The 25,291-nt window shown below is 31.1% G+C and overlaps 1 protein-coding gene across 1 annotated transcript in view; it reads right to left on the bottom strand.

The window, feature by feature from the left end:
• The window catches only part of LOC148282752 (1,5-anhydro-D-fructose reductase), a 40,876-nt gene extending 16,974 nt beyond the window's left edge, over window positions 1-23,902 (bottom strand). The window contains exon 1 of the mRNA XM_088224607.1: window positions 23,556-23,902. Within this exon, the coding sequence (XP_088080733.1) occupies window positions 23,556-23,624 (69 nt within the window). The 5' untranslated portion in view covers window positions 23,625-23,902. The remainder of the gene's footprint in view (window positions 1-23,555) is intronic.
• Window positions 23,903-25,291: the final 1,389 nt, after the last annotated feature.

The following is a 25,291-nucleotide window of genomic DNA, read 5'->3' as shown; positions in this document are numbered from 1 at the left end:
GTAAGCAACCATTTATTGTTTCAAATATTTTATTTTTAAAAGTTTTCTTTGTTCTAAATATTTTTTTTAATATGCCAATATGTTTTCTTGCCCATAATGATCATCGTGGTTTTGGATGTGACAGGGTTTAAATAACACCTGTATGATATTTTTTGTAGACATACTAATTAATGAACAAATTAAAAATATGTACGAGTATATAAAATATTTTAAAATAGCATACGAGAGAGTTAAATGAAATAATGATGATTTCGTTCCCAAAGTGTTGAGAGGGATGAAAATAATAAGAAATGCTTGGAATAAAATAGGAAAAATGAGGGAATCTGTTGAGAAGATTACCCTTAAAATGCTTGTAAAGAATAAAGACAGGAGAATTGCGTGAAAGTGATACATGTTTTAGATATGTTATGTTTCTTTTTTACTTTTTGTTTTTATATTTTATGTTCACTAAATTGTTTAGTTTTAATTATTAATTATTTTAACATCAACAGATGAAAGAATTAAAGGAATATAGATGTTCAAATATGGGCAGAATGGTGAATATGGTTACACAGTGTGTAAAGTGGCCACATAAACCAGCCATTGACCGGTCATAAGCCCTGTAGATGCCTAGACTTCTATATTACCTTCTCTTAAATGTTCTTCATCTCTGTTGTAATACGTTAATTATTCTATTATATTTGATATTATGTATAACATAATGAATTGTTCACTGCTGTGATTATTTCTGTGAAACATTTTTTTGTAAAAGGTTCTTTAAACCGTTGATTTATTATTTATTAAATAAATATTTATATGTAATTCCGCAATTCAATAAATGAATAAATGATTGCATGGTATCCGGATATGCAATGCATCATTGCGTTTTTAGTAACCTGTTATTGGGTAAACACGTGCTTCCAACTCTTTGCATTCAACCTTGAATTAGTTCATTTTTTACTAAATTCCTTATCTAAATGTAAAAAGAGACCGTGCTTGCCGAAATGCCTTCATAACAGTATTATATATACAGAACGTTCGAATGTTTAATAAGCCTCCGTCGGCGAACCTAGAACATGCAATTTTGTTCGTGTAAGCACACACATTCGAATGATTTGCATGAAAACTTTTTGTTACTCGCATATAAGCAAAGTTTATTAAAGATTTGAATGGATGTTACATACATTCATACATACCTCAAAACCGCGGCTCGAGAGCCGCACGTGGCTCTTTAGCCACTAGAGTACGGCTCGCACAGCGCAAGAGATGTACACTTTTCTTTTGATTTATTTCGTCTAAGGATCCTACTGAAGAACTTTTAGGAATACTGCCTTTTGGATAATTTATTTATTTATTAATGAAATCATACAGTCTTTATATAAAACAAGGTACAAAAGAACAATTAAAAAAAGTAAGACCAATTACAGATTTCACACTAATGAATGCAGGAGGAGAGGGGAAAAATAATTTAATTCTAAAAAAGTAAAAATAAAAATATTACATAAAAAGGAGAAAGAAGACATTGTATAGCTACTCTACTTTCCTCCCTCTCTTTCTGCTTCCATGAACATTTAAATTTAATAGGGTATTATCACCCGGGAGGAATATCGGATTTAACACATTGTACATATAAAGGATTTCTCAAAGACTCCTTTAGTGTTTATAAAAGCTCTAATAATCAATAATTTCATTCATAAATTTCGTTTACTATTTTCAACATCTCTGAAAAGCGTTTCTATTCGGTTGGTAATAAATTCGATCATCCAAACCCACCCAACAGTACACCACGAATCGTGCATTTGTTTTAAATGTTGGTAATCCGAATAGAAATTGAAACGACGCGTATGGGCTATTATCACGGTTTTTTTTTATTAGCTAATAAATTAATTTGAAAAATCACAAGACAATCGGTACTACTCTTATTAAAATCCGTTAAGAAATAAGGGAGATATAAAGGATTAAAGTCTAGTCATTTGAATATAAATAAAAACAGACAATTCATGACGTCACCAAGTTTGACGTCATCGTATGCGAAGATAGTTTTTACGTAAAAATTTATGATTCGAGTAGAGTAAGTGGAATGGGGTGACTTTGTTCAGTTTTGAACTTCAAACCTTCGTAAAAGAAATTAAAATTCTTATTTTTTAAATGAGAAAATATTATGTTGTGTGAGCGAGAAAATAATAAAAATTTTGTGATCAAAGTCAACCCTTCGGAGTGGGTCGCTTTGATACATCATGATTTTATGCGTTTGTTTTGAACATTTCATTTTATTTTTTACTTTATTTAGATAAAAAATATAAGTATACAACGTATACAACATTACTACTAAACACAATTTTATATTAATTTAATACATATATTTACATTAACGTTGGGCTTTACGTAAAAAAAAAAACGATTCTTGAGTATAAAATGGGGAGTGACGTTTTACAATAATTTGTTTATTTTATTTTTAATCGGTAAATATTTTTAGTATAACATATAAATTATTTTTAAAAAAAACGGTGTTTTAAGTCAGTGCTACACAAAAAAGAATTATAAATATAACTTTTCACTTCTTTTTTAATTATATTGTCCATCCCCCGAAAGTAAATTACTTGCAAAAAAAAACACTCAGGTATCAGCAAATTATGATTAGGCGTGTATTTAATAAGCGTTTAAGTCGAACCTCATGAAATAATTAAAAATAATATACTTTAATTCCACATAAAACAAAAATTATTGTTCTAATTATTGTAAACCAAAAAATGGAATTTTTATGTATACTCAAAAATAATAATTGAAATATAAATCAAAATTAAAATATAAATCAAGAAAAATATTATGGTGATTAAAAAATGTATTTATGAAATATTTTAAATAATTGATAAAGATAATAAGATACCTTGCTTTTGATGGAATAAAATTATCAGTTAATGAATGTATTATTGTGTATAGGAATTTGTTCATTGACTGACATTATTATCGAAACAAAATGAGAGGTTATTGTGTTCTTTTTATTTGGTGAAAACTTATCTTTCACAGCTTTGAAAACATTTATTTTACCGAATGAATTCTAATTCTTATTCTTAGAGGGAATTTATCTTCAACTATACCGTCAAGGTGAAGGTATGACGTCTTTATCTTCCCATAATAATCGAGGTCCTGGATTTCCTCCCTAGGGAGTTAACTTCTCATTGTAATCGAGGCACTGGCCTGTTGTGGTAGCAAAAAAAATATCGATTAATTTTGTGAATAACAAAACTAATCGCCCTTTTTTAATAAAGAAAAAAATCTGGTAGCCAGGGACAACCCTAACAACCCGAGACAACTCGGGTCTCAAGACCTCACCTTATTTAACGAGTCTTTTCTTATCTTTTATGAATAACAGGTGTCTAGGTTCCGTTTGTTGGCATTAAAATACCGGACTGCTTATATTACCTATATATTAATAATTTATAATATTACGCGACGTTAACACGCGGAAACCGGTTTCATGCGGCATTGACCCCGAAACTGTTTTCATTTGAAATTCCGTTTCATCCGCATTAATCCATAAAGTACACAATGTACATAATATAGAAATGGAAAAATAGGTTAAACGTCGTGTCTAGGTGTTTGAAATAATACATTATTTATTATTATTGATTGAAAACGCGCGTATGTTTAGTTTTGTACCCTTACAATAATGATTGTGTTTATGTTTCAATAGCTGCAAAAGTATTGATCTATTGAATAATGTATTATGTTAGAATTTAACTTTGCTTTTTATAATTTATCTGAATGTGTATTTTTTTCAACCTTTAGAATGCTCCTTGAAAACTCATAGATTGTTGCATGTTAAGATTTTAGAAACTAAATTTTCTTTTACTTTAATACTGTTTTAAAGCTTTGAAAGAGTAATCTTTATTCGAGGCATAGCATAAAATTTGAAATCAACATCTTGCGCCTGTATTTAAAAATATATTAAATATATAAAGACTGTTGACTTAATGCATTCTCGATTTGTTAATCTTTCAAATTACAGATTACTCAACAATGTTTGAGTATGTCCAAATGCTTGCAGACTGGCTGGAATTTCTCCCAAGGGAGTTATTCATATTTAAATTTATTTCAACAGAGAGGGAAAACATTACACCGTGTGTAAAGTGGCCACTTAAACCAGCCAATGACAGGTCATAAGCCCTGTAAATGCCTAGACTTCCATATTCCCGTCTCAAAAATGTTTTCCCTCTCTGTTGAAATAAATTTAAATACAGATTACTCTATGAAATACATAGATTTTTGCATTTTATGAATTTTAGACAGAATAAGAAGTGCTTATTTTTCAAAATACAGATTACTCTATTGAAATTTATAGATTTTTGGTTTTTATTCATTATTATAAGTGTTCATTTTAAAAAATACAGTTTACGCAATTGAAACTCATGGATTTTTGCATTTGATGAATTATAATCAGAATAAGAAGTGCTCATTTTTCAAAATACAGATTACTCTATTGAAACTCATTGATTTTAGTTTTTTTTTCCCTTTATTAGAATCTATAAATAAATTATAAAAAGAGGTGTACATTTCTCAAAATACAGATTACTTACTTTATTAAAACTAACAGATGTTTGCATTTTTTGATAAATTATGAAAAGTGCTCATTTTTCAAAATACAGATTCCTCTATTGAAACTCATGGATTATTGCAATTTATTAATTACAATAATTAGTGTTCATTTTTCAAATTACCCACCCGATTCCCTTTTAATACCAGCAGTATTTTGACACTTACAAACGACACAACACAGAATTTAAATGGGCAGTTGCGTACTAAGCGACGTCTACAGAGTAACTAATAGCCAAAACGTAAAACTACACATTTATGAGTAGTTTAGTCGGCTTCAGTTTGATGCGCGTACGCGGTTTCTGGACTATTATAATTATATGGCGGCCTCCGTGGTGTAGTGGTCAAGACGCTTGACTCACACATGGAAAGTTCCGGGTTCGATTCCCGGTGAGAACACAAAAGTTTAATGTGATTTTTATCGAGCCTGGGTGTTCTGTGATGTAATTCACCACTGTAATTGGGCCTCCTGGCCTGTTGTGGTGCAAAAAATAAAAAATAATAATAAATAAATAAAAGTAACTTAATTTCATATGAATAAATAAATTGAAGCGGGGACCTTAACATGGATGGCGAATGCGCCAATCACTACACGACGAGGCGGACTTACCTCCACTCAATATACATTTTCAAGATTTTTACCTGAGAGAAGCCATAGAGTCAAAAACACTTTTCTAACATTCTGTAGCTCAATCACAAATAACTATCGACGTCCTAATAAGCGACGTGATAACAATTTTTCACCATGGTTGTTATCGTATTCGCGATCACAATGGAACATCCGTGAACACCTAATATTAAATGTCAAAACATTTACGATTTGCGACGTATAATCCTACTGCGCAATTACACATTTGAATTTCACCAGTGTAAATATGGAAAATATTCCAAAACTGCTATTTTTATTTATTTGTTTATTGTTTTATTATTTATCATGCTATTTATTGCATTAAGCCGGCGGTTGACAAGCCAAATGTCAAGAAAAGCAGTCGCCATAGTAATTGTAATTTATTTTCCACTTTTTTTCTATTAGATACTCTTTACTTTTTTGCAAATGCAATATATTGTATTATTTTTTATAGTAAACGACGATTTTTCGCCAATGAACTGTATTTTTGTACGAGGAAAACAATAAACAAACAGACACGAGCGGTGACTTAGAGATTACACACCCGTTGACTTATGACTGCGATAGCTGAAGCATGTTTATTATTGTTCATTGTGTTCGCTCAAATGCTTAGCATGTTTTAAGCACGTCGACAGTTATTTGTGATTGAGCTCCAGGTAGTAGGTATACTTTAAAATTCTACAAATTAAGAAAATAGACAAGAAGTATATTGTGTAAATGTATGAGTAGGTACTCATTTTTAGTAAAAATAACCTTTATCTAGCACCTACACCTAAAAATCGAACTGACACATTTTCCTTTGAATTTTAGCTATGAATTCGGTGTTAGATAGGTACAAGGTTGAGCTTTGTAGTTGTATTCGATCGATATAACTAAGGTTTGTATAGAACTGTGTAAATTATATCAATAGTAAAATAATTACACATGTTGACCATTACTTTTTGTGAAGCTTGTCGCATTAAAGTTATCGGAAGGTCTGACCTTGATACCATTTTATTCGATCGTTTCACGGTCCGATAGGAACCAACTCGACAAAATAATAACTATTTTATATTAATATGAATCATGTTGGAAAATAATCAAGTAAATGAATTAATTATTACAAATATTTTTCATTACTGTGGCCGACGCGACGTGACAATTCAGGACAAGGGCGTGCCGTATACTTTTTAATAATATTTCACGGTCCCTGGACCTGAAGCGTAAGACTGATCACTTTTTGAAAAAATCCTCACTAAAGCTAGGGTTTCCTAGGACAGCGGTGACCGTATCTTAACGGCCGTAGTGAACGGTGATGCGGTGAACAGCCGTCGTAACGGTGACTAGACAGTGGTTTTATTTTTTAAAGGTGTTGTCAACACCATTTTTCTAGAAAACCACTTTCCGGTCACCGTTGCGACGACTGTCCACCGCATCAGCGTTCACTACGGCCGTTAAGATACGGGCACCGCTGTCCTAGGAAACCCTAGCTTAACCCTTAGACTGCTAAACAACGATATATCGTTGTTGTTAATCCCTATCATAAAGTTCTAACTAGACTGATGCTGACGTCATAATCCCCAAAAGGGTAAATGAATTCGGAAACTGCTTGTTGCACTTCAACGTCAGTGGTATAAAACATTTTTAAAACATAAAAAATACTTATTCGACGGGTTATTATTCAGTTTCGTACCTATTTCAGCCCTACGGAAAATTTTATACAAAAAATGTTTTCTTACGTGCGGTAAAAATTCGAACATTAAATCATACAGCAAAGTTTCTTGAAAATTAATAAAAAATAATATAAAATATTTTAATAAAAACAAACTACTTTGAACGACGTCACTTGTTCATATGAATCATCCAAGATATATTTTACTCAAATTTTGTTTAGCATGCATTGATGGAAGTGGTAGGTTTGATAATAAGGGCACTTTGCCCCGCAATCAACAAAAAAACCATCATAATACTGTCGTTTCAATGATAACTACTAAAACAATGCGCCTTTAGATTGCCGTGCGAGATCATTTTTGTTTGTTTTTATTTTCGATTAAGAAATGGTTTACAACCGCTGTACGAGAATGTGTTGCGGGCGGCACGAGTTGTCTATCTTGCTCACTCCACTGGGCTTGAATTAGATATTTATGAAATGGAAGATTTTTCTTGGAATTGCTATTAATTTTCAAAACAGTAGTGTGTTTGGAAAACAACGTATTCGATAAAATATTTTTAAAATGTATTAATAATAAGATTTCTGATTAGATTCTTGAAAAACTGCGTAGCAGCGTAAGGGTTAAGGCTACCAAAAAAAAAAATAGTAATATTTATTTTTCAAAGTGGCAACATTTTTTCCGCAGTGTCAACCGTCAAACTCCGTCCGACGCCGCGAGCCGCGAGTATTAAAGTTTTCTTCGATATAATTGAAGTATGGAGTTGTGGTGGAAAACCCACATAAAACGTAAGTATTCGTAAGTTTTTTTAAGATCACAAATATATATATTAACTGTCTTTTGCTAAAAAGTTAGTTTTGTCGTAAATGTAAACAATTTCCTAGTTCTCAACATTATTTAACCGTGCGTAACTATTATTATCGTATGTATTATATATTATGACTTCCTATTTTAGGAAACGATGTCGTTCGAAAATAACGCAAATTACTGGGTCGTTATTCTTTATGTAAAAACACCCCAATTTTCCAGCAGGACGTTTTACGGGGGCGTACAAGGGGCCCAAACGAATGCTCGCTAAGTTTTCTAATAATATTGAGTAAATACATGTTTTTTAAAGTGAAATATTTCATTGTTCCTGGCGATAAACCACCTTATCTTCATATACCTAACAGATGATCAAGCTTATAAATATTTGATTTACTGATTTAGTGCCCTATCCACCACAAGGTTCGTAAAGGGGGATTATAATGATAAACTATTAGAGGTATATCTAGTTTTACTAATATTATGTAGATTAAAATTAAGATTTATTTATTTATGACAAAATACATCGTTTTTAACTTTACATATTACATATTTTATTTGTACGAGATATTCCCGATCAGAAAAGGTGCTAATATGAGGGGATATAATATATTATGACACAATAGTTTTAATAAAAAATCGATAAAATAACATCACTCATCATCATCATCATCAAATAGTGTATTGAAAACTTTTGAATAAAACTCCGGTTGGTCCCTTTTTCTCTTATATCACTCAAATTACATACATTCATATTATTATTATAAATTAAATTTCTCTTTTGAAATTTTGTATTACTTCTAAAATCGCTTTAATGAAATTTTATCGACTTTTCTTGGTTTAAAATCTTCTCCTTAGATTGCTTTTTCAAATTTTAAATGATTACTTGCCATACTTGTTATTCCTTCTTTATTTTTTCTTTTTTCTCTGCTGCCATTGGCATGTTTTTATACTTGTTATACTTTTAAACTACTTTTAATTACTTATATTATATATGTTAATAAAATCAATATATTGCTGTTCTTACGATAATGTGTCATTAATTTTGAAGATGTTTTTTAAATTGACCTAAATTTAAATTTACTGTCTTATATTTCACTTAAAGATTCTTCTCATCGTTTCTTTGAATCTCTTAAAATAAATATGTGTTTATGTTTTTCCTTTTTTAAAAAAAAAAAAATGTTATTACTATTTTATTTTATTTTTAAATCTGAGTATTTTTTTCATTCTTTATTTCCATTCTTAATTCTTAATTACTCTTACAAGTTTTCTTCATTTTTAATATTATTTCCATTTGTAAATAGTCACTACAAACTACAAACCTTAAAATATATTTTTTTTTTCACTTAAATTTAAATATTTAAACAACTTTCATTTATGTTTTCTTTTTCCTTCTCTTTTTTATACTTTCATAATTAACATTAGATTTAATTGCTTTTTAATATGGAAACTTCACTGGTCCATTAGAATTAAGTCCAATTGTGTAAAATATTAAACTTTGTAACTGTACTGTATGTTTCCTGAATAAAAGAAAATAAATAAAATAAAAAAAAATCACATATAATGTTAACACATCATGTTTGTATCGGCTATCAACCCATGCACGCCTCTGGCACAGGGAGCCGAAGGTTGAATTATATTTATAATATGACATTTTGGTCTTACTCCATTTTGTAAAAGTCGATTCCATGGACGTACTTTCACCAAGCTATAACTAAAATTGGAGCTGGTCGCGTGATCCCGCCCAAACCTGTCAAACGTACATATTATATTGTATTACGGAGATTAATGGCGTCGAATGAATTTATTTTTTAAATTGCATCGAGGAGAATGTATGTGTAAAAACAAATTTGTTACAAAAAATCACCCAATGTATTCTGAAGCGTGACCGGAAGATTTCCTTTGTTATTTTCACTATCACTTCGCTCTTCTTAGGATATAACACTTTCCATTCCTAACCATGCCACACCACTCTTCAGCAAAGAGGGTTCAGTGTGTTTTGATTACTTTTTTGTTCGTTAATAGACTATTCTGCCGTCATAAGAAAGAAGGACGCTTTTAACATTTTTTTCGAAAATGAGTTAAATACATATTCGGAATCGGAAAAAAAATACGAATCTACTAAAAATACATCTATCTTCCTAAAATAACCACAACCCTATTATTTTCCCTAATAAATTAAACTAAACTGCAAAAAGTCTCGAAGATTAATAAATATAAAAGGCTGTTCTGGCTTTTATAATTATAAAAGCCTGATTAAAATACTTGTTTTTTCTTCGATTTTGTTTTTAAAAATATCTGAAATGAATGTACCTACTCGTTTTCTCGGTCAGTTCTGCCGCAATCGGCGGACCAATGTCCGTTAACTTACCGTAAACTGGAAATCTATCTCAGCTATCTTATCATTGATTGATTCATATGAACTAGTTACGACGTTCGAAGTAGTTACTTTTATTCAAATAATTTTCGTCCATTTTCAAGAATCTTTGCCGTACAATGAGGGCATTGGAAGCAAAGATAGCAAACTCCTGTTTTGGCGTTGTTGAGAAAAATAACAAAAACTGCTACACTAATGCCAAAAAGAGTCTCCATGTTAGAAATGTTATTTTCACTGATATCAATAAAGATACTAATAAATTAGCTTTAATAGAAACACGAATTCAAAAAACTTTTTTAATATTTGTATGGCACGGCCCTTTTGAAAATTTTAATCTCAAGCCTGTCATTGGTCGAATAAAATGGCTGATGGATATTGCTGTTTGCTTCCAAACACTATTTTCAAACCATCAGAAGTATGATTTTAAACTGCATTTGCAACTCAACTCATGATTTTTATAAAAATAAAGTTGATAAACTACAGAATGACATCATAACCAAAAAAATATTTTTTTGTAGCCGCATTTGTAGCCGTTTTGTAACCGTTTTGTAGCCGTTTTGTAACCGTTTTGTAGCCGTTTTGTAACCGCGCGTAAGAATATTTTTTTTACGAAGGTCTTCATTCTTTTTCTGTTCAATGTGGCCGATTTTCGAATGAACTATCTCTTCATACAAATAATGCACCTTTAATTACCACTTTTAAGAAACGCCTGAAACATTTTTAGATTTAATATGTGTACCTATATCGGTCGGCCTCATGGTGTAATGGTCAGCGCGTGTGCCTACCACTCAGGAACCCGCGACGTTCGAACCCGACATGGTTGATATGAAATATTTATTTCAAAGCGTGTTTTCACACTAGAAAATTTCATAGTCCCTAGACTGGTATCTGAAGCGTAAGACTGACCTTTTATGAAAAAAAAAAAAAACTAGATACGCTGCGATTGGTGTACCAATGCAGTGCCCTATGCACCATAAGGTGCGGAAAGGGAATGATTATGATGATGATCTATATCTTTAGAACCCTAACCTCCCATATTTTTTTGTTATACAGGGTGTTCTTTAAACCCCGTCACATCCAAAAGCACGATGATCAGTATGAGCAAGAAGACATATTGGCACATTAAATTATTATTTTAGAAATAATAAAATTTAAAAAAATAAAATATCAAAAAAATCACCAAGCAAGTTGCTAACTTCTGCATGGAAGAAACGAGGTGAGGGGAGGGGGGAATCTGATACTGCGCCGCGCTCCCCTCACTTCTCCCTTGAAAATTTTTCTTGATTCTAAATATTTTTTTAATATGCTAATATGTCTTTTTGCCCATACTGATCATTGTGGTTTCGGATGGGACAGGGTTTAAAGAACACCCTGTAGAACTCCGTTTATCCGAACTCCAGTCAGCCGGATTGCCAAATATTCGGATCGGTATCTGTAAATAAAACCTCGAAATAAGGACCTCGCTGCTAGTAAACGAGTTTCTTCGTCAAAACAATTAACTTTGCTGGGCCTAATTAAAACATTACCTACAAAGTAAAATTAAGTTTCCTGTGCGAAAAATATAATACGTGTACAATTTTATTTTTAAACGTGTTCTAGTGACCACTGGTGACCGCTGAAGATACTATGAATTTTCATTCAAATATATTATACATTTTCGTACAAAAATATCGATGTTAGTTTATACCGTCTCGATATGTAGCGATAAAGATAGCGTTGGTAATCGCGGCCCAGAGCCCCGATTACAATGGGAAGTTAACAGAGTTATCCTCGACTGTCCATAAAGAAAAACCGATATTTGTGTACGAAAATGAGTATGTTTGCAGGAACATTTGAAGTATCATCGTCGGTGTCCTATAATTGAACATGTTTCGAAGAAAAAAATGAATACATATTCTGCTTTTCATACAGAAAACTTAATTTTACTTTGTAGATAAAATTAAAGACAAATCTTAATTTTCTATTGTAAGCGGGAAATTATTCCAATTTTGAAATACAGTTATCTATTAATAATATTATAGAACTGAGATGGACCTTATATGCATTTTCAAAATACTTAATGCTTTAAGTGATGTCCCATCTCTGTTGCAATCAATTTCTTTTCATGTTCCCAACCATGGCACCAGAAGTCAAAATCTGCTATTTATTAAATCTTCTAAAAGTAACTCTTGTTTTTATGCCCCAATGTCCAGAATGTGTAGATTAGTCAATTCGTCACATAACTTGGAATTCTTTGGGATAGATCTTCCGGCTTTTCGTAGATCTCTTCGCCACTAAAACAGTGTGGGATGAAGATGGATTGGCACGGTTCAGCTCGAAGTCTTATATGTTTTTCGTGTTTATGAATATATTGTATACCATTATTTTACTGCCCTTGTTTGTCTTTGCTACATAGCTTTAAGTTATTTTTGTTCAGTTTCTTATACATTTGTTTCTTCATATAACTGTTTTTATTGTCTTAGACCGTATTTATAATAAATATAAATAATACTGTGAGATGTTTTTGGCCATTTGCGATTTGCTCATTTTTAATTAGGAAGTTCAGTGAATTTAAAAAAATGATTTTTATTTGTTAATAAACTACAAACTAAGCCAATTAAAAATATATATATATGTGTCGTCTTTGGATTATCATTGATTTTATCTTAACTTTTGTAATTTTGAAATTATTCGGCTCATAACGTCACGAGTTGTCGTCGGTGAGTCGTACTAAAATTTAAAAGTAGAACCCAGTAGCTTTAAAAATACACTAAACATAGAAAAAATAGCCAGAAACCGGATATCTATCACGACACATAATTGATTGGTTATTGTTCGCAAGAATCTCTGACGTCACCTTCACGTCCACCCTGCAAGCAATCGAACCCAGGACCTTAAGAATGGTAGGCGAATACGCCAACCATTTTACAACTAGAGGGTCTTTTTCCACTCGATTTAGGATTTTTACCTGAGCAGCCGTCGAGTCGAAAACACTAGTCTAGGGTTATGGTTCTTTTTAAACATATAACGATATTCTTCGTGCGCTAGGACACAGTAAATAACTCACTTTTAGAAAATGGGAATCACGGGAAGTTACGGCAGAGTGTGGTACGAACCTCGGACCTCTGCGACAATCTATTTTTTTTTTAATATTTGAAGCTCTAATTTAGTGGAACATTATTATCCAATATATTATAACAATTAAATTAATTTAGTGTTTTTTGTATGCACCACTTTATTTTTTATAATTTAATAACTAACTAGTTTCGGCCTACTATGCCTTCTTCGGGGTTTATTACAAACTAGCACTTAGAAATATTATAAATTAGAAAGGCTGTAAATAACAATTTAAATATTATTTATTATGAAATAAATTCAATTAATAATCGTATTTTGAATATGTTCCCAATTCCTAAATCCACCCTAAAACCCTTGGTTTCTACCCTCTCCCCTCTCTTCTCCCTTAGCCACACCCACTCTTCCTCCCTGTATACATTTTATATCATGTTAGTTTGTAATTAAGGCATAGTATTTTCCTGATTAAATTATACAAAATAAAGTGGTACACACTACATACAAAAAACAAAGTTATTTCATTGTAATATCATGCAACAAAAATTATCAAGATACACAGCGATTGGTGTACCAATGCACCAATAGGTACGGAAAGGGAATGATGATGATGATGAATATATTGGACAGTCCAATTTGTTTATTTCTTTAAAAATGTTGTAAAACCTGCTACGACATTGAGATAAATAAATATCTTTATCAAAATATTGAAAAAATGCACTTAAGTTACAGGATTAACAAAAATAAATTTATTCAGGAATCCATTAGTAACTTTTAACTATATTGCATCATATTACACTTTTCAAAACAAAGATGTTGACTAAATATTAATGAATGCTTTGTTATAAATAATGATCAGCGTCAGTTTTTATATCGCATTGACTTCATAATAATTACAATTATTATTAAAATGTACATTAAAAAAATATTTTAATAAAAACTAAGTACTTTGAACGGTAACTAGTTCTATCGAAGCAACTAATGATCGAGTGTCGTGTTAGATTTTCGGTTTACAAGAAGCCAACTCTACAATCAGCAGAACTCACGGAAGAGAATTTGTGACGTCACACGCGGAGTAATTTCAAAATTATAAAACTTTAAAAAATTCATAGCGCTGATCATACGATACATAAAAGTATTATTTTATTTAATACACACAATTTGTCATCCCGGCTTTATTTAAAAGAGTGTTTTTATATCAGAATATTTCATAGTCCCTGGACTGGTACCTGAAGCGTAAGACCGATAATCTTACCTTCATGGAACAAAAATGATCAAGATACGCTGCGATTGGTGTACCAATGCAGTGCCCTATGCATCATAAAGGGCGGAAAGGGAATGATGAGACAATTTTATTACAGCACAATTTTTTTTTTTTTTTTGAAGTCCCGACTTGTTAGGAAGTTAAGTCGAGACTCTTCTATACTAATCAATACATTTTTTTATATTATGGCACATCAACATACAAAGTACATAATAAAAATTTATGCATGTTAAAAAATACAATCCAGATAAGTTATTTAATAATACATGCAAGAAAAGCAAGATGTCATGTTGAAAAAAAAAATTAGAAGCGTTTCAAAATTTAAAAAATTAATATTAAAAGAAACAAATAGTTACTTACTTCGGCAGAGCGCAGAGCTACCTACCCTCTACGCACGCATGTTTTCTTCCCTGCAGAAGTAAGCAACTATTCGGTTTTCAATTATTTATTTTTTAGTTTTGAAACGCTACTATTTTTTTTTCAATATGCTAATATGTCTATGTGCATACCGATCATCATGGTTTCGGATGTGTGAGGGTTTACAATACATGCTGTATAAATGTTAGTTTTTTGTTATGTATATTTTTTTTCTCATTATAAACAAATATTATTAATTAAAATAATGTGACCTCACTGGCGTTACCCGTGCCGAGGACACTTACTTTTTATATACAATATACTTACAATATACTTTTTTTTTAATATTTGTATATGTGAGAATAAACAAAGAAGACTTAATATACAGAGACAAATGTTCAGACAGTTTTAAACACTACGTATGTAATTTTATATTTTATTTATGTTTATATTTTGTTTTTTTTAAATATTTATATTATAAAACGCACAATAGAAGAACTAAAACATAACAAAACTATACATTTGTAGAGCAGGTGAATGATACAATCCATTTTACTTCTACCTAGCTCCTCTATCTATTTTTTATAGCCTTTTTGAACGTTTTCTCATTTCTAGTTGTTTTAATAAAGAGTGAATCTATTATATTATAATCTGAATGTATAAATGACATGTTTTTATTTTTTTATTTGAAGTACAAACATTGTAGTTATTTATTACATAGTAAAAATAAAAATAAAAACCCTTTTTTTTACCACATATTGTTTATTTAATCACCGAGCAGTTTCAGAACTACACAAGATTACTTATAAAGGTATATTTTAAAATTATACCTGGATAAGAAAGAAGATATTATTTCTTGATTATTACTTGATAATGGAGCATGTATAGCTTGAAAACAGGATGAAATGAGGAAGTTCAGCCCTACGGGAAATTAGATATAAAAAAGTATTCTTACACGCGGTAAAAATTAGAGCAATAACTTGTACGGCAAAGTTTCTTGAAAATGTATAAAAAAAAATTAATTAAAATTATATTAATAGAAACGAACTACTTTGCACGACAACACTAGAGAATCATTTAATGATACGAGAGTTGTGATCGATTTCCAGTTTACGGTAAGTTAACAGACCAATGAGCAGAACTCATCGACGCCACACGCGAAGTAATTTCAAAAGTACAAAACTTTTAAAAAATCATCGCGCTTTTAATAAAAATACTCATAAAAAAAATTTTTGGCTTAGTTTAATAGTCTAAAACCAACTTTTTTTTAAATCACTGAACTTCCTCATTATGTAAATAATAAGTTATTAAAAACAATAATCGTTAAAATATTTTGATCGGGTTGTGGTCCTGTGGCTACTGTCTCGAACTCACGGACCGAAGGTCCGTAGTTCAAATCCTACTTTACCCCAACTTGATTCCCATTTTCTAATAGTGAGTTATTTACAACTCGTTGAAAATTGCCTTCAAAATTAAATAAATCATAAGAACCCAAGTATTTCTTTTTTACTAAAAAAAAAAAGTGGTTTTAGTTAGTGCGTTTGCCTACCATGCAAGAGGTCTCTGGTTCGATTCCCGACATGGTTGACATGAAATATTTATTTTAAAATGTGTTTTAACACTAGAATATTTAATAGTACTTGGACTGGTACCTGAAGCGTAAGACTGATCATCTTACCTTCATGAAACAAAAATTATCAAGATGCACTACGACCAGTGTACCAGTGCAGTGCGCTATGCACCATTCGGTGCGGAAAGGAATGATGGCGATGATACAAATAAAAGTATTTTTATTTTAATTATGACATATTTCCGACGGTTTAGTTAGTATATAGATCCTGTTTACTGCACACCAAAATAAAACAGGGACGAGTTTGAGTTTGAGTATCGTCTATTGTCTTGTTAACCTTAATAATAAGTTAAGGAATGCTATCTTTGTTAAGTTTTTTATATTTTACCTTTTGTGCTGTTACATGTTCACTTAATTGCCATACTTACTAGTTCTTTGCTCAATGTATTATTATTGCGTTTTTTAAAATTATTTTTTATTATTAACTTTTTAAAATCATTCTTATGTTGTTGAAATTCCATTTGTTGATGCGTTTTGAAGCTGCAAGACTTTTTGTGATGTTAGCTATCATATTATTTTTATCATATTATGTAAATGTTATCAACTACGTATCAAATATCTCAATTTAGTAAATGGGATCTAGGATTTCAACCGTCCAGACGCTCAGTAGCTGCAAGACTTGTTGTTATCTAAATTCTAATTTTATAAATTTGCTTTTTATTTCGTTTTTAAAATATCACTTAAACTCTAAACTTCATTGTCAAATAAAAAATTTAAAAATAAAAATTTAAATAGGGGCTAGATTTCTTACTGTCCATGCGCTCTGTAGCTGCAAGACGTTCTGTTAACTAGCTCATATATATCATAATTGAAGACTAGGAACTAGAATCCCAACCGTCCATGCGCTCTGTAGCTGCAAGACGTGTAGGGATATTTATTTATTGTACAGCGCCCTTGAGGTGATTTTCATAAAAATGGCGCTATATAAATTATCCAAACATTATTATTATGGCCTGTCGTTGGCTGGTTTAGGTGGCCACTTTACACACTGTGTAACATTCACCATTCTGCCTGTGTTTAAACAACAATTCCTTAACCCTTCCATCCGTTGACTTGGGTAGTTATATTGCAGTAAATGTGTTCTATCTACTTGGGTATAATAATGATGTCCACCTATCGAGCATTGGCCTGTGATGTCCTTCCTCAGAAATAGAATACGGGGGGGGGGGGTACTTACTAGTTACAAAATCCTCAAACAAAAATGTAAAAAAAAGTGATATTCCCTATTATTGTATGGTTTTATCTAGGTACACTTGTATACTGTCTGATATATAGGTACGGAAACAAGATATTTATTGGCATGTAAAATTCAATTAATTTACTTTAAAACTATAATAAATTCTGAAAAACAACATAAATAAATGTATCTAATTACTTAAACTAATCAGGCTAAAAGTTTTCAGAAACTACATAACCGCACCCTTCATTACATAATTAATGAATCAAGTTAAATTTCAACTCCTCTGAAATTTTACTTTCCTAAATACCATTTGATTCATTATCATCATTTTTCCCTTCCCGCACCAAATGGTGCATGGAGCACTGTATTGGTACACCAATCGCAGCGTATCTAGATTATTTTTTGTTACATGAAGGTAAGATGATTAGTCTCACACTGCAGGTACCAGTACTGGGACTATGAAATATTCTAGTGTAAAAACACCCCTTTAAATAAATATTTCATATCAACTGTGTCGGGAATCAAACCCGAGACCTCTTGCACGGTAGGCAAATGAAAAAAATAAAATTAAAACCAGGAGGCCGACGGTTTGATCAGAAAATTAGTAAAAGACCGAAAAATCGAAGCTAAACAGTGCACAACGGAGTTTTAATCCCAACACTTATGTTTGGAAGTGAAACATGGAACTGGCAGAAGAACGATGAAAGCCGAGTGAACGCGGTCCAAATGCGATCTCTCAGACGAATGAGTGGGAAATCAATGTATGACGAGCGTTACGAATGATGAAATCAGGTGAAAGTGTGTATGTGAAATAATTCAATTAGATGAATCTCACCCGCATAAATAAAGGTTTCAGCTCTTTGACTTCACAAACATCAGCAGATGAAAGAATTGAAGGAATTCAGATTTTTAAATATGGGTAGAATGGTAAATGTTGCACAGTATGTAAAGTGGCCACTTAAACCAGCCAATGACATGTCATAAGCCCTGTAGATGCCCAGACTTCTATATTACCTTTTCTAAAACGTTCTTCATCTCTGTTGTAATATGTTGATTACTGTGCTTATCACTTCGTTGGTCAAATACGTTTACAATCTATTTAATATATATATATATATATATATATATATATATATATATATATTAAAAAATGCGATTTTCCAAGAAATTATTAAGATATTTTTTAAAGTACATCATAAAAAATGTTCTTCTTAAGTTTCACGTTATGGCCCTGTAAAACCGCGTAGACAAAAACAATTTTTGGTTAATTGATTTCTCTTACTTAGTAGATTCCTATACTTTTAAATTACCAGTTTCCTTTCATCATCACCATTCCCCTTTCCGAATCCAGCGATGCATAGAGGACTGCATCGGTACACCAAATGCGACGTATTTTAGGCGCCAGCCCAGGAACTATGAAACAGTGTAGTGTAGAACCACCTTTAAAATCATTATTTCACGTCCCCTCTGCCAGAAATCGAACCTAAGACCTCAAGAATGGTAGGCGAACGCGCCAATCACTACACAACGAGGCGGGCTATCTCCACTCGATTACCCTTTTAAGGAGTTTCACTCGAGAGTTTCCATCGAGTCAAAAGCACTAATCTAAGATTCTAGTTCTATTTAACATTCAGAATTTTATTCTTCACCCGCTCGGACACAACATGTACGTATTTATTACATACTACCTGACAATATTAATTTATCCATAATACATTGGTAACTAAATAGAGTGATACTTGTCATGAATTAGATTATATATTATTTTATTGATGAAAGTGGATCAACCTTGAAGTCATAAAATACGTAATAATAATATTATATGAAATAACATTTTTGTAATTACGTCGCTGTGCTTACAATTTAATTCAATCGAGTTTCTCAATCAATTATTTGAGGAGAGCAAGATTAGTAATATTAAAATGGCGGAGCATAAACAAATTGACTATAAATGTAAATGTTTCAAATTATAGATCTAAACAAAGAAATCACATTGCTGTTACCTTCCAATATAACGATTTATATATATATATATATATATTTATTAATAAAATTGTTAGCAAAATAAATATAAAATTACAAATGTTTTGTACATACGCAATTAATAATAACGTTTCTACCTCTATAATAGAATGAAAACTCGTGTTTAGACAGGGATATTTTCCTCATTTTACTATTATGTATATACATATCAAAACACAAAATTTGTATCTAGTTACTAAAAAAACTCTTGAGTATCAAAACCATGAAAATTCGACAGAATCTATTCAAAAAAAAGTTTTTAAAATACTTTTTATATAAATCCCAAATTTCTGACCCACATTCAAATTATTAGCAACTTCTAACTCTTTTTCATTTTGATTCCCTAACAAAACACCGCGTTGTTTTCGATATAAAATTTATTTTTAAAACATTTAATTTTAACCAAGAAATGCAAATAAATGCGGGGTTGAAAAGACTCGATGCAATATATCACACACCTTTGGCTCGCATGTGTCGGGAAAACAACATAAAATGTTATATATATGACAGTATATTATACTGTCGAAATAACAAGATCGACATATTTTATTATACTCCGGATTTTGCGAATAATCTCTTAGGAATAATTCTTAATTATCAAGTACACATTTACAACTTATTTTGAATTGCTTAAGTATTTTTTTTTAAAAAAGACAACAAATATAATTCCATATATTGTGTGTAATTATATAATTGCAAATATATAAATGCACGTGAAATTGTATTAAAATACAAATGCTTTTAAGTATGTATCTTATAAAATAAAATAAATATTTACATTATTACATTACTGGCAGTTTTCTTTGTGAAAATTCATAAAGTTTTCTTTCATTCGTTTATTTATTTATTCAGATAAAATATATAAGTATGCAATATCAATACTAAATTATTTTTTTTACATAAATTCAATAAATATATTTACATTAACGTTTTCCATTGCGGAAATGAAAAAAACAATTCTTGTGTGGGGGAGTTAAAATTCGTCACGACTTGTCGATAAAAGATACACAATTTTCTACTGTATGGAGTTCGCGATAGGATGGGTCTAGTGTGTTTTTAAATTTAGATTTAAATGTTTCAATATTTGCTCTTGATTTTAAGATTTCTGGAAGATTATTAAAGTTTTTTTTCTCAACATATGAATAACGATTTAAAGCTGCAGTTATATCGCATCTTTGTAAAGTTAAATTGTTTGGCAATCTATGGTTTCGAGAATTTTGTAAATAAGTGGGATTTTTTCTTTGAAAGTTTGTAAAATAGATGCTTTTTTAAAGATGTCATCAATTACCCCACGAAATGACTAGAAACAATACATCGCGGAATTGTGAAAGAAGAGCCCTAGATAAATACATATTTGTTAGTGATGCCACATTTTTATACGCTGTATAATTGAATGAGGAAATTCAGTGTCTTTTTTTAATTTGTTAATAGACTATTAAACTAAGCCAAAATTTTTCAAAATTATCAGTGCTATGATTTTTTAAAGTTTTGTATTTCTGAAATAACTCCGCGTGTGACGTCAGAGGTTGTTCACTGTTAGTTCTTCCCATTGGTCCGTTTACGGTAAGCTAACCGGATATCTTTCACAGCTGTCACATCATCGGTTGGTTCATATGAACCAGTGACGTCAATCAAAGTAGTGCGTTTTTATTAAAACGTTTTTTATTATTTTTTCGTACATTTTCAAGAAATTTTGCAGTACAATTTAATGCTCTAATTTTTACCGCGCGCATGAAAACATTTTTTGTATCCAATTTCCCGTAGGGCAGAAGTTCCTCATTGTCAATTTCAAATGATAAAGCAATCGAGATGACCGCTCGACTACTTGTGTATAGTGAATAATGAGTGACAAAATGTCATATTTTTCCAGCATAAAGCATTTGCAGGGTTTAACATAACATTGACTGGTTTAAGCTAGGGTTTCCTAGGACAGCGGTGCCCGTATTTTAACGGCCGTAGTGAACGGTGATGCGGTGGATAACCGTCGTAACGGTGACTAGAGTGTGGTTTCCTAGGAAAACGGTGTTATCAACACCATTTAACACCGTTTCACTAGGAAACCACTCTCTAGTCGACGTTACGACGGCTGTCTACCGCATCACCGTTCACTACGGCCGTTAAAATGCGGGCACCTTTGTCCTAGGAAACCCTAGCTTAATGGTTAAAGTATTCACATTCACTCACGACCGTATTCTGCCTACTGTGTAAAAACGTCCCGTAAGTGGCTAGACTCAATTTTTCAAGAACTTGATTAATTTTCTCGATTTAGTATGTGTCTACAAATATTAAATATTTGGATATGAACAAATGATCGAGACACGCTGTAATTCGCGTACGAGTAATGCCCTGTGTGCCTACTTTTTGTTGCGTCGAGAAAATGATAATGACAATGTATTTACATACCTAAGTTTATTGTACATTATTTGAGACATAAGTCCCAACTCCATGAAGTAATGTGTTGAGATGGGACTAGCAATTAGTTGACACAGACACATAAGTATATCACCACAAATATAGGATCAGAAACATAAAAAACAATTATTTTTTTAAATACATATATATATGGCACATCAATATGGTAAACAGTAAACTCAATAAACGATGAGTTAGTTCTTTGAAATATCGATAACCATATACGCATGAATAGGTCTTAACTTAAAATATAATATTATTTTAATAATATTTTAACTAAAAAATATAGTAGATATATTATATACATTTTACTGTGGCGATGATTATTTATTTATTTATTTACTCTAAATTACCTTTTTAAAAAAATGCAGACTGTACGAGTAAGAAAATCGCAAAAAGGTATCCCTGTTAGGAAGGATAAGGAATAAATTAGTGATATTTAAAAGTATTGTCGTTCCCCACATTGATTATTGCTCCAGTATTTTATATTTAAGTAATGAAAGAGATCTAAGGAGACTCTAAATAATACAAAACAAAGCGATGAGGATAATGTTAAGATGTGGGAGACGAACAAAAGTTAAGAAAATGATTCAACTTCTAGATATCACGACCATTGATCAAAGAATCAAATTCAATGTTGCTAATGAAATAAACAAAACTATTAAAGGAATAGTTCCGAGATATTTTCAAAATAAACTGAAAAATAATGAGTTCTTTCATAACTATGCAACAAGAGGATCTAAAAATATGAGACTGGAAAAGAAATCAAAAGCAATGTCCCAGAACTGCCTTATGTACAAGGGAATACAATTATTTGAGGAAATGCCAGAAAGCATAAAAAATAAAATAAATGTAAATATATTTTAAATTAAATGTAAAAAGTATATATGTGAAAAATATTAGGTAATATATAGTGTAAATAGTGAATATAATTAATGAAAATGTACATATGAAACTGTGAATATTATAAATTAGGATATTAAGTGTATAATGGTGATAAATAATGTTAGAATAAGTATAGATGTAAATATTGTGTTGAAAATATATATTAGACTATGTTAATCATAGAACTAAATAAAATTAATAATTTAAAAAAAAATTAACTTAACTTTGGCGGGCTTTCCGCAAAATGGCAATTTCTTCCCACCTTTATATTTATATTTAAATAAAATAACTACTTACAATAGAACTAGCAATATGTGTAAGTATTTAAAAAAAAATGATATCGATACTAGTTATCAATATAAAAAGGAAATAAAAGAAGAGGAAAAGGAGAGAGTTTCCTTTAGGAAAAGGTGTGAAATATTTATTTCCATACAAATATTTACAGTGATGTAAAAATAAGCAGACAAAAAATAAACAACTATTAAAATATTTTCCAAGATAACAAGTGTCTATTGAAAACACGCGTTTAAAAGTTGGTTTAAGATAATAATATTCTCATCAGAATCGAGTTGGAAACTGAGCGGATATTTAACGTGGTATAGTATTATTATAACCAGTAAAAGTTAGTAACAGGAATTCAATAAAGCCTTGAATGGTCTTGTAAAACTTGCAAAAAGCCCGCAGCACAATTTCAAGCAGGGATTAGGTAGTTGGTTGAGTTTACCTGCCACGTCCCGAAGCCGAGAGCCGGCACCAGAACGTCGTTCGGGAATTTCACGTTCATTTTCGACATATTTGACGCTCGCCGGCGAAGAGAGATTTTGACAGATGCAACGAGTTACGCCTCGGACCAGGTTACTCCCGCGCGGCCGGTTTTCAACTGATGATGATGGCTCGAGACACAACTAACGGGCTTCAGCTAGGAGTTACTATTGAAAGTAAGTTCCGAGTTCTTGCTTCTTGCGCTGACACCGCGTCGCCAGGGCTGGCACTAGAATAGACACTTAGTTATTCATATTTCAATGTTTAAAACTATAGTCCTTAAAATATAGCTTGATAAGAATGTCATCTGTCAAACTAATGTCATTAGTGATGGGAAATTACTGATCACTGATCAAATCGATTTTATCAGTTTTTTCATGCAATCATGAAACTCTGTTTCCGAAAATTGATATAAAAACGCAAAACCAAGCCTATTAAAGTGTTTAACAAAACTATTCAACAAAATAAGACATTTATACTTTTCTCATGAACAACGTCAAATGAACTATTTTTTTATTCGATCAATTTACATTGATCAATTGGTCCCATCTCTAACGTTTTTGCAAAATGATGTAACCTTGTAAGAACGTCGTTAATAATTAGGTTTATTTTAGTTTTTTTTTTTTAGTTTTAAAGCTGATTTTATATATTTATGTTGTATGTTGATTTATGTGTCAAATTAACGTAATTCGAAAGGTATTTTACTAAAGCACTTTTTATTAGTAAGTGTTAAATTAACGTTATTCGAAAAGTATTTTACCAAAGCACTTTTTGTTGAATTAATGTTAATTTTACTAACGTACTTTTTATTAGTAAGTGTTAATATACAATATCATTTCAATAAAAAAAAAAACAATTTAAATTGAAAAAAAAAATATATTTATTTGAATTTATTACTTTCCATACAAAAAAAATGATAGTAGGTATGCGTTTTTTATTATTGTAAAATGATGAACTTTAATTGTTATTTTCTGCATTTTTTGCACCGCAACATGACAGGAGGCCTAATTACATTATTTTTTATGTTCTCAACGGAAATCGAACCCGGAACCTTCCGTGCGCGAGTCAAATGTCTTAGCCATATCACCACGGAGATCGATGTTACGATTTTATGTTCTTTTCACTACATATATTACGGAGAAATTCCTATTGTTTCCATTTGAAAAATCGATTATTTTTTATGTTTTTTTCATGACTGGTTAGGTATTAATAAATTATTTAATATAATCAATGAATCGAGATAAGCTGTTATTAGTGTTTCAATAAGGAAGTGCAGCGCTACGGGACAATGGATATAAAAAAAATATTTCTTACTCGCGGTAAAAATTTGAGCATATAATTGTACAGCAAAGTTTCTCTAAAACGTATGAAAAAATTCATACAAACGAACTACTTTGAATGACGTCACAAGTTCTTCTAAAAAAAAAACAATGATAGATCGTTGTGATAGATTTCCGGTTTCCGGGAAGCCAACCCACCAATCAGGACAACTCACCGATGAGAACTAGTGACGTCACGTGCGTAGTAATAAAAAAATAACTTTTTTTTTAAAAATCGTAGCGATGGTAATACGATGCATAACATTAAAATAAAAACAGTAAAATTTGGTCTTAGTTTGATAGTCTATTAACAAACTTCCTTGTGCAGTGCATAGTGCACTTTTACATGCAGAATCATGAATCATGCATCCACAGAACA

The sequence above is a fragment of the Micrasema longulum genome, unplaced genomic scaffold (assembly GCF_059751315.1).
Source record: "Micrasema longulum isolate JH-2025_06_02 unplaced genomic scaffold, ASM5975131v1 h1tg000299l, whole genome shotgun sequence".
Taxonomy (NCBI): Eukaryota; Metazoa; Arthropoda; class Insecta; order Trichoptera; family Brachycentridae; genus Micrasema; species Micrasema longulum.
The sequence above is the reverse complement of the archived record's forward strand: the minus strand, read 5'-3'. Positions and strand labels throughout refer to the sequence as shown.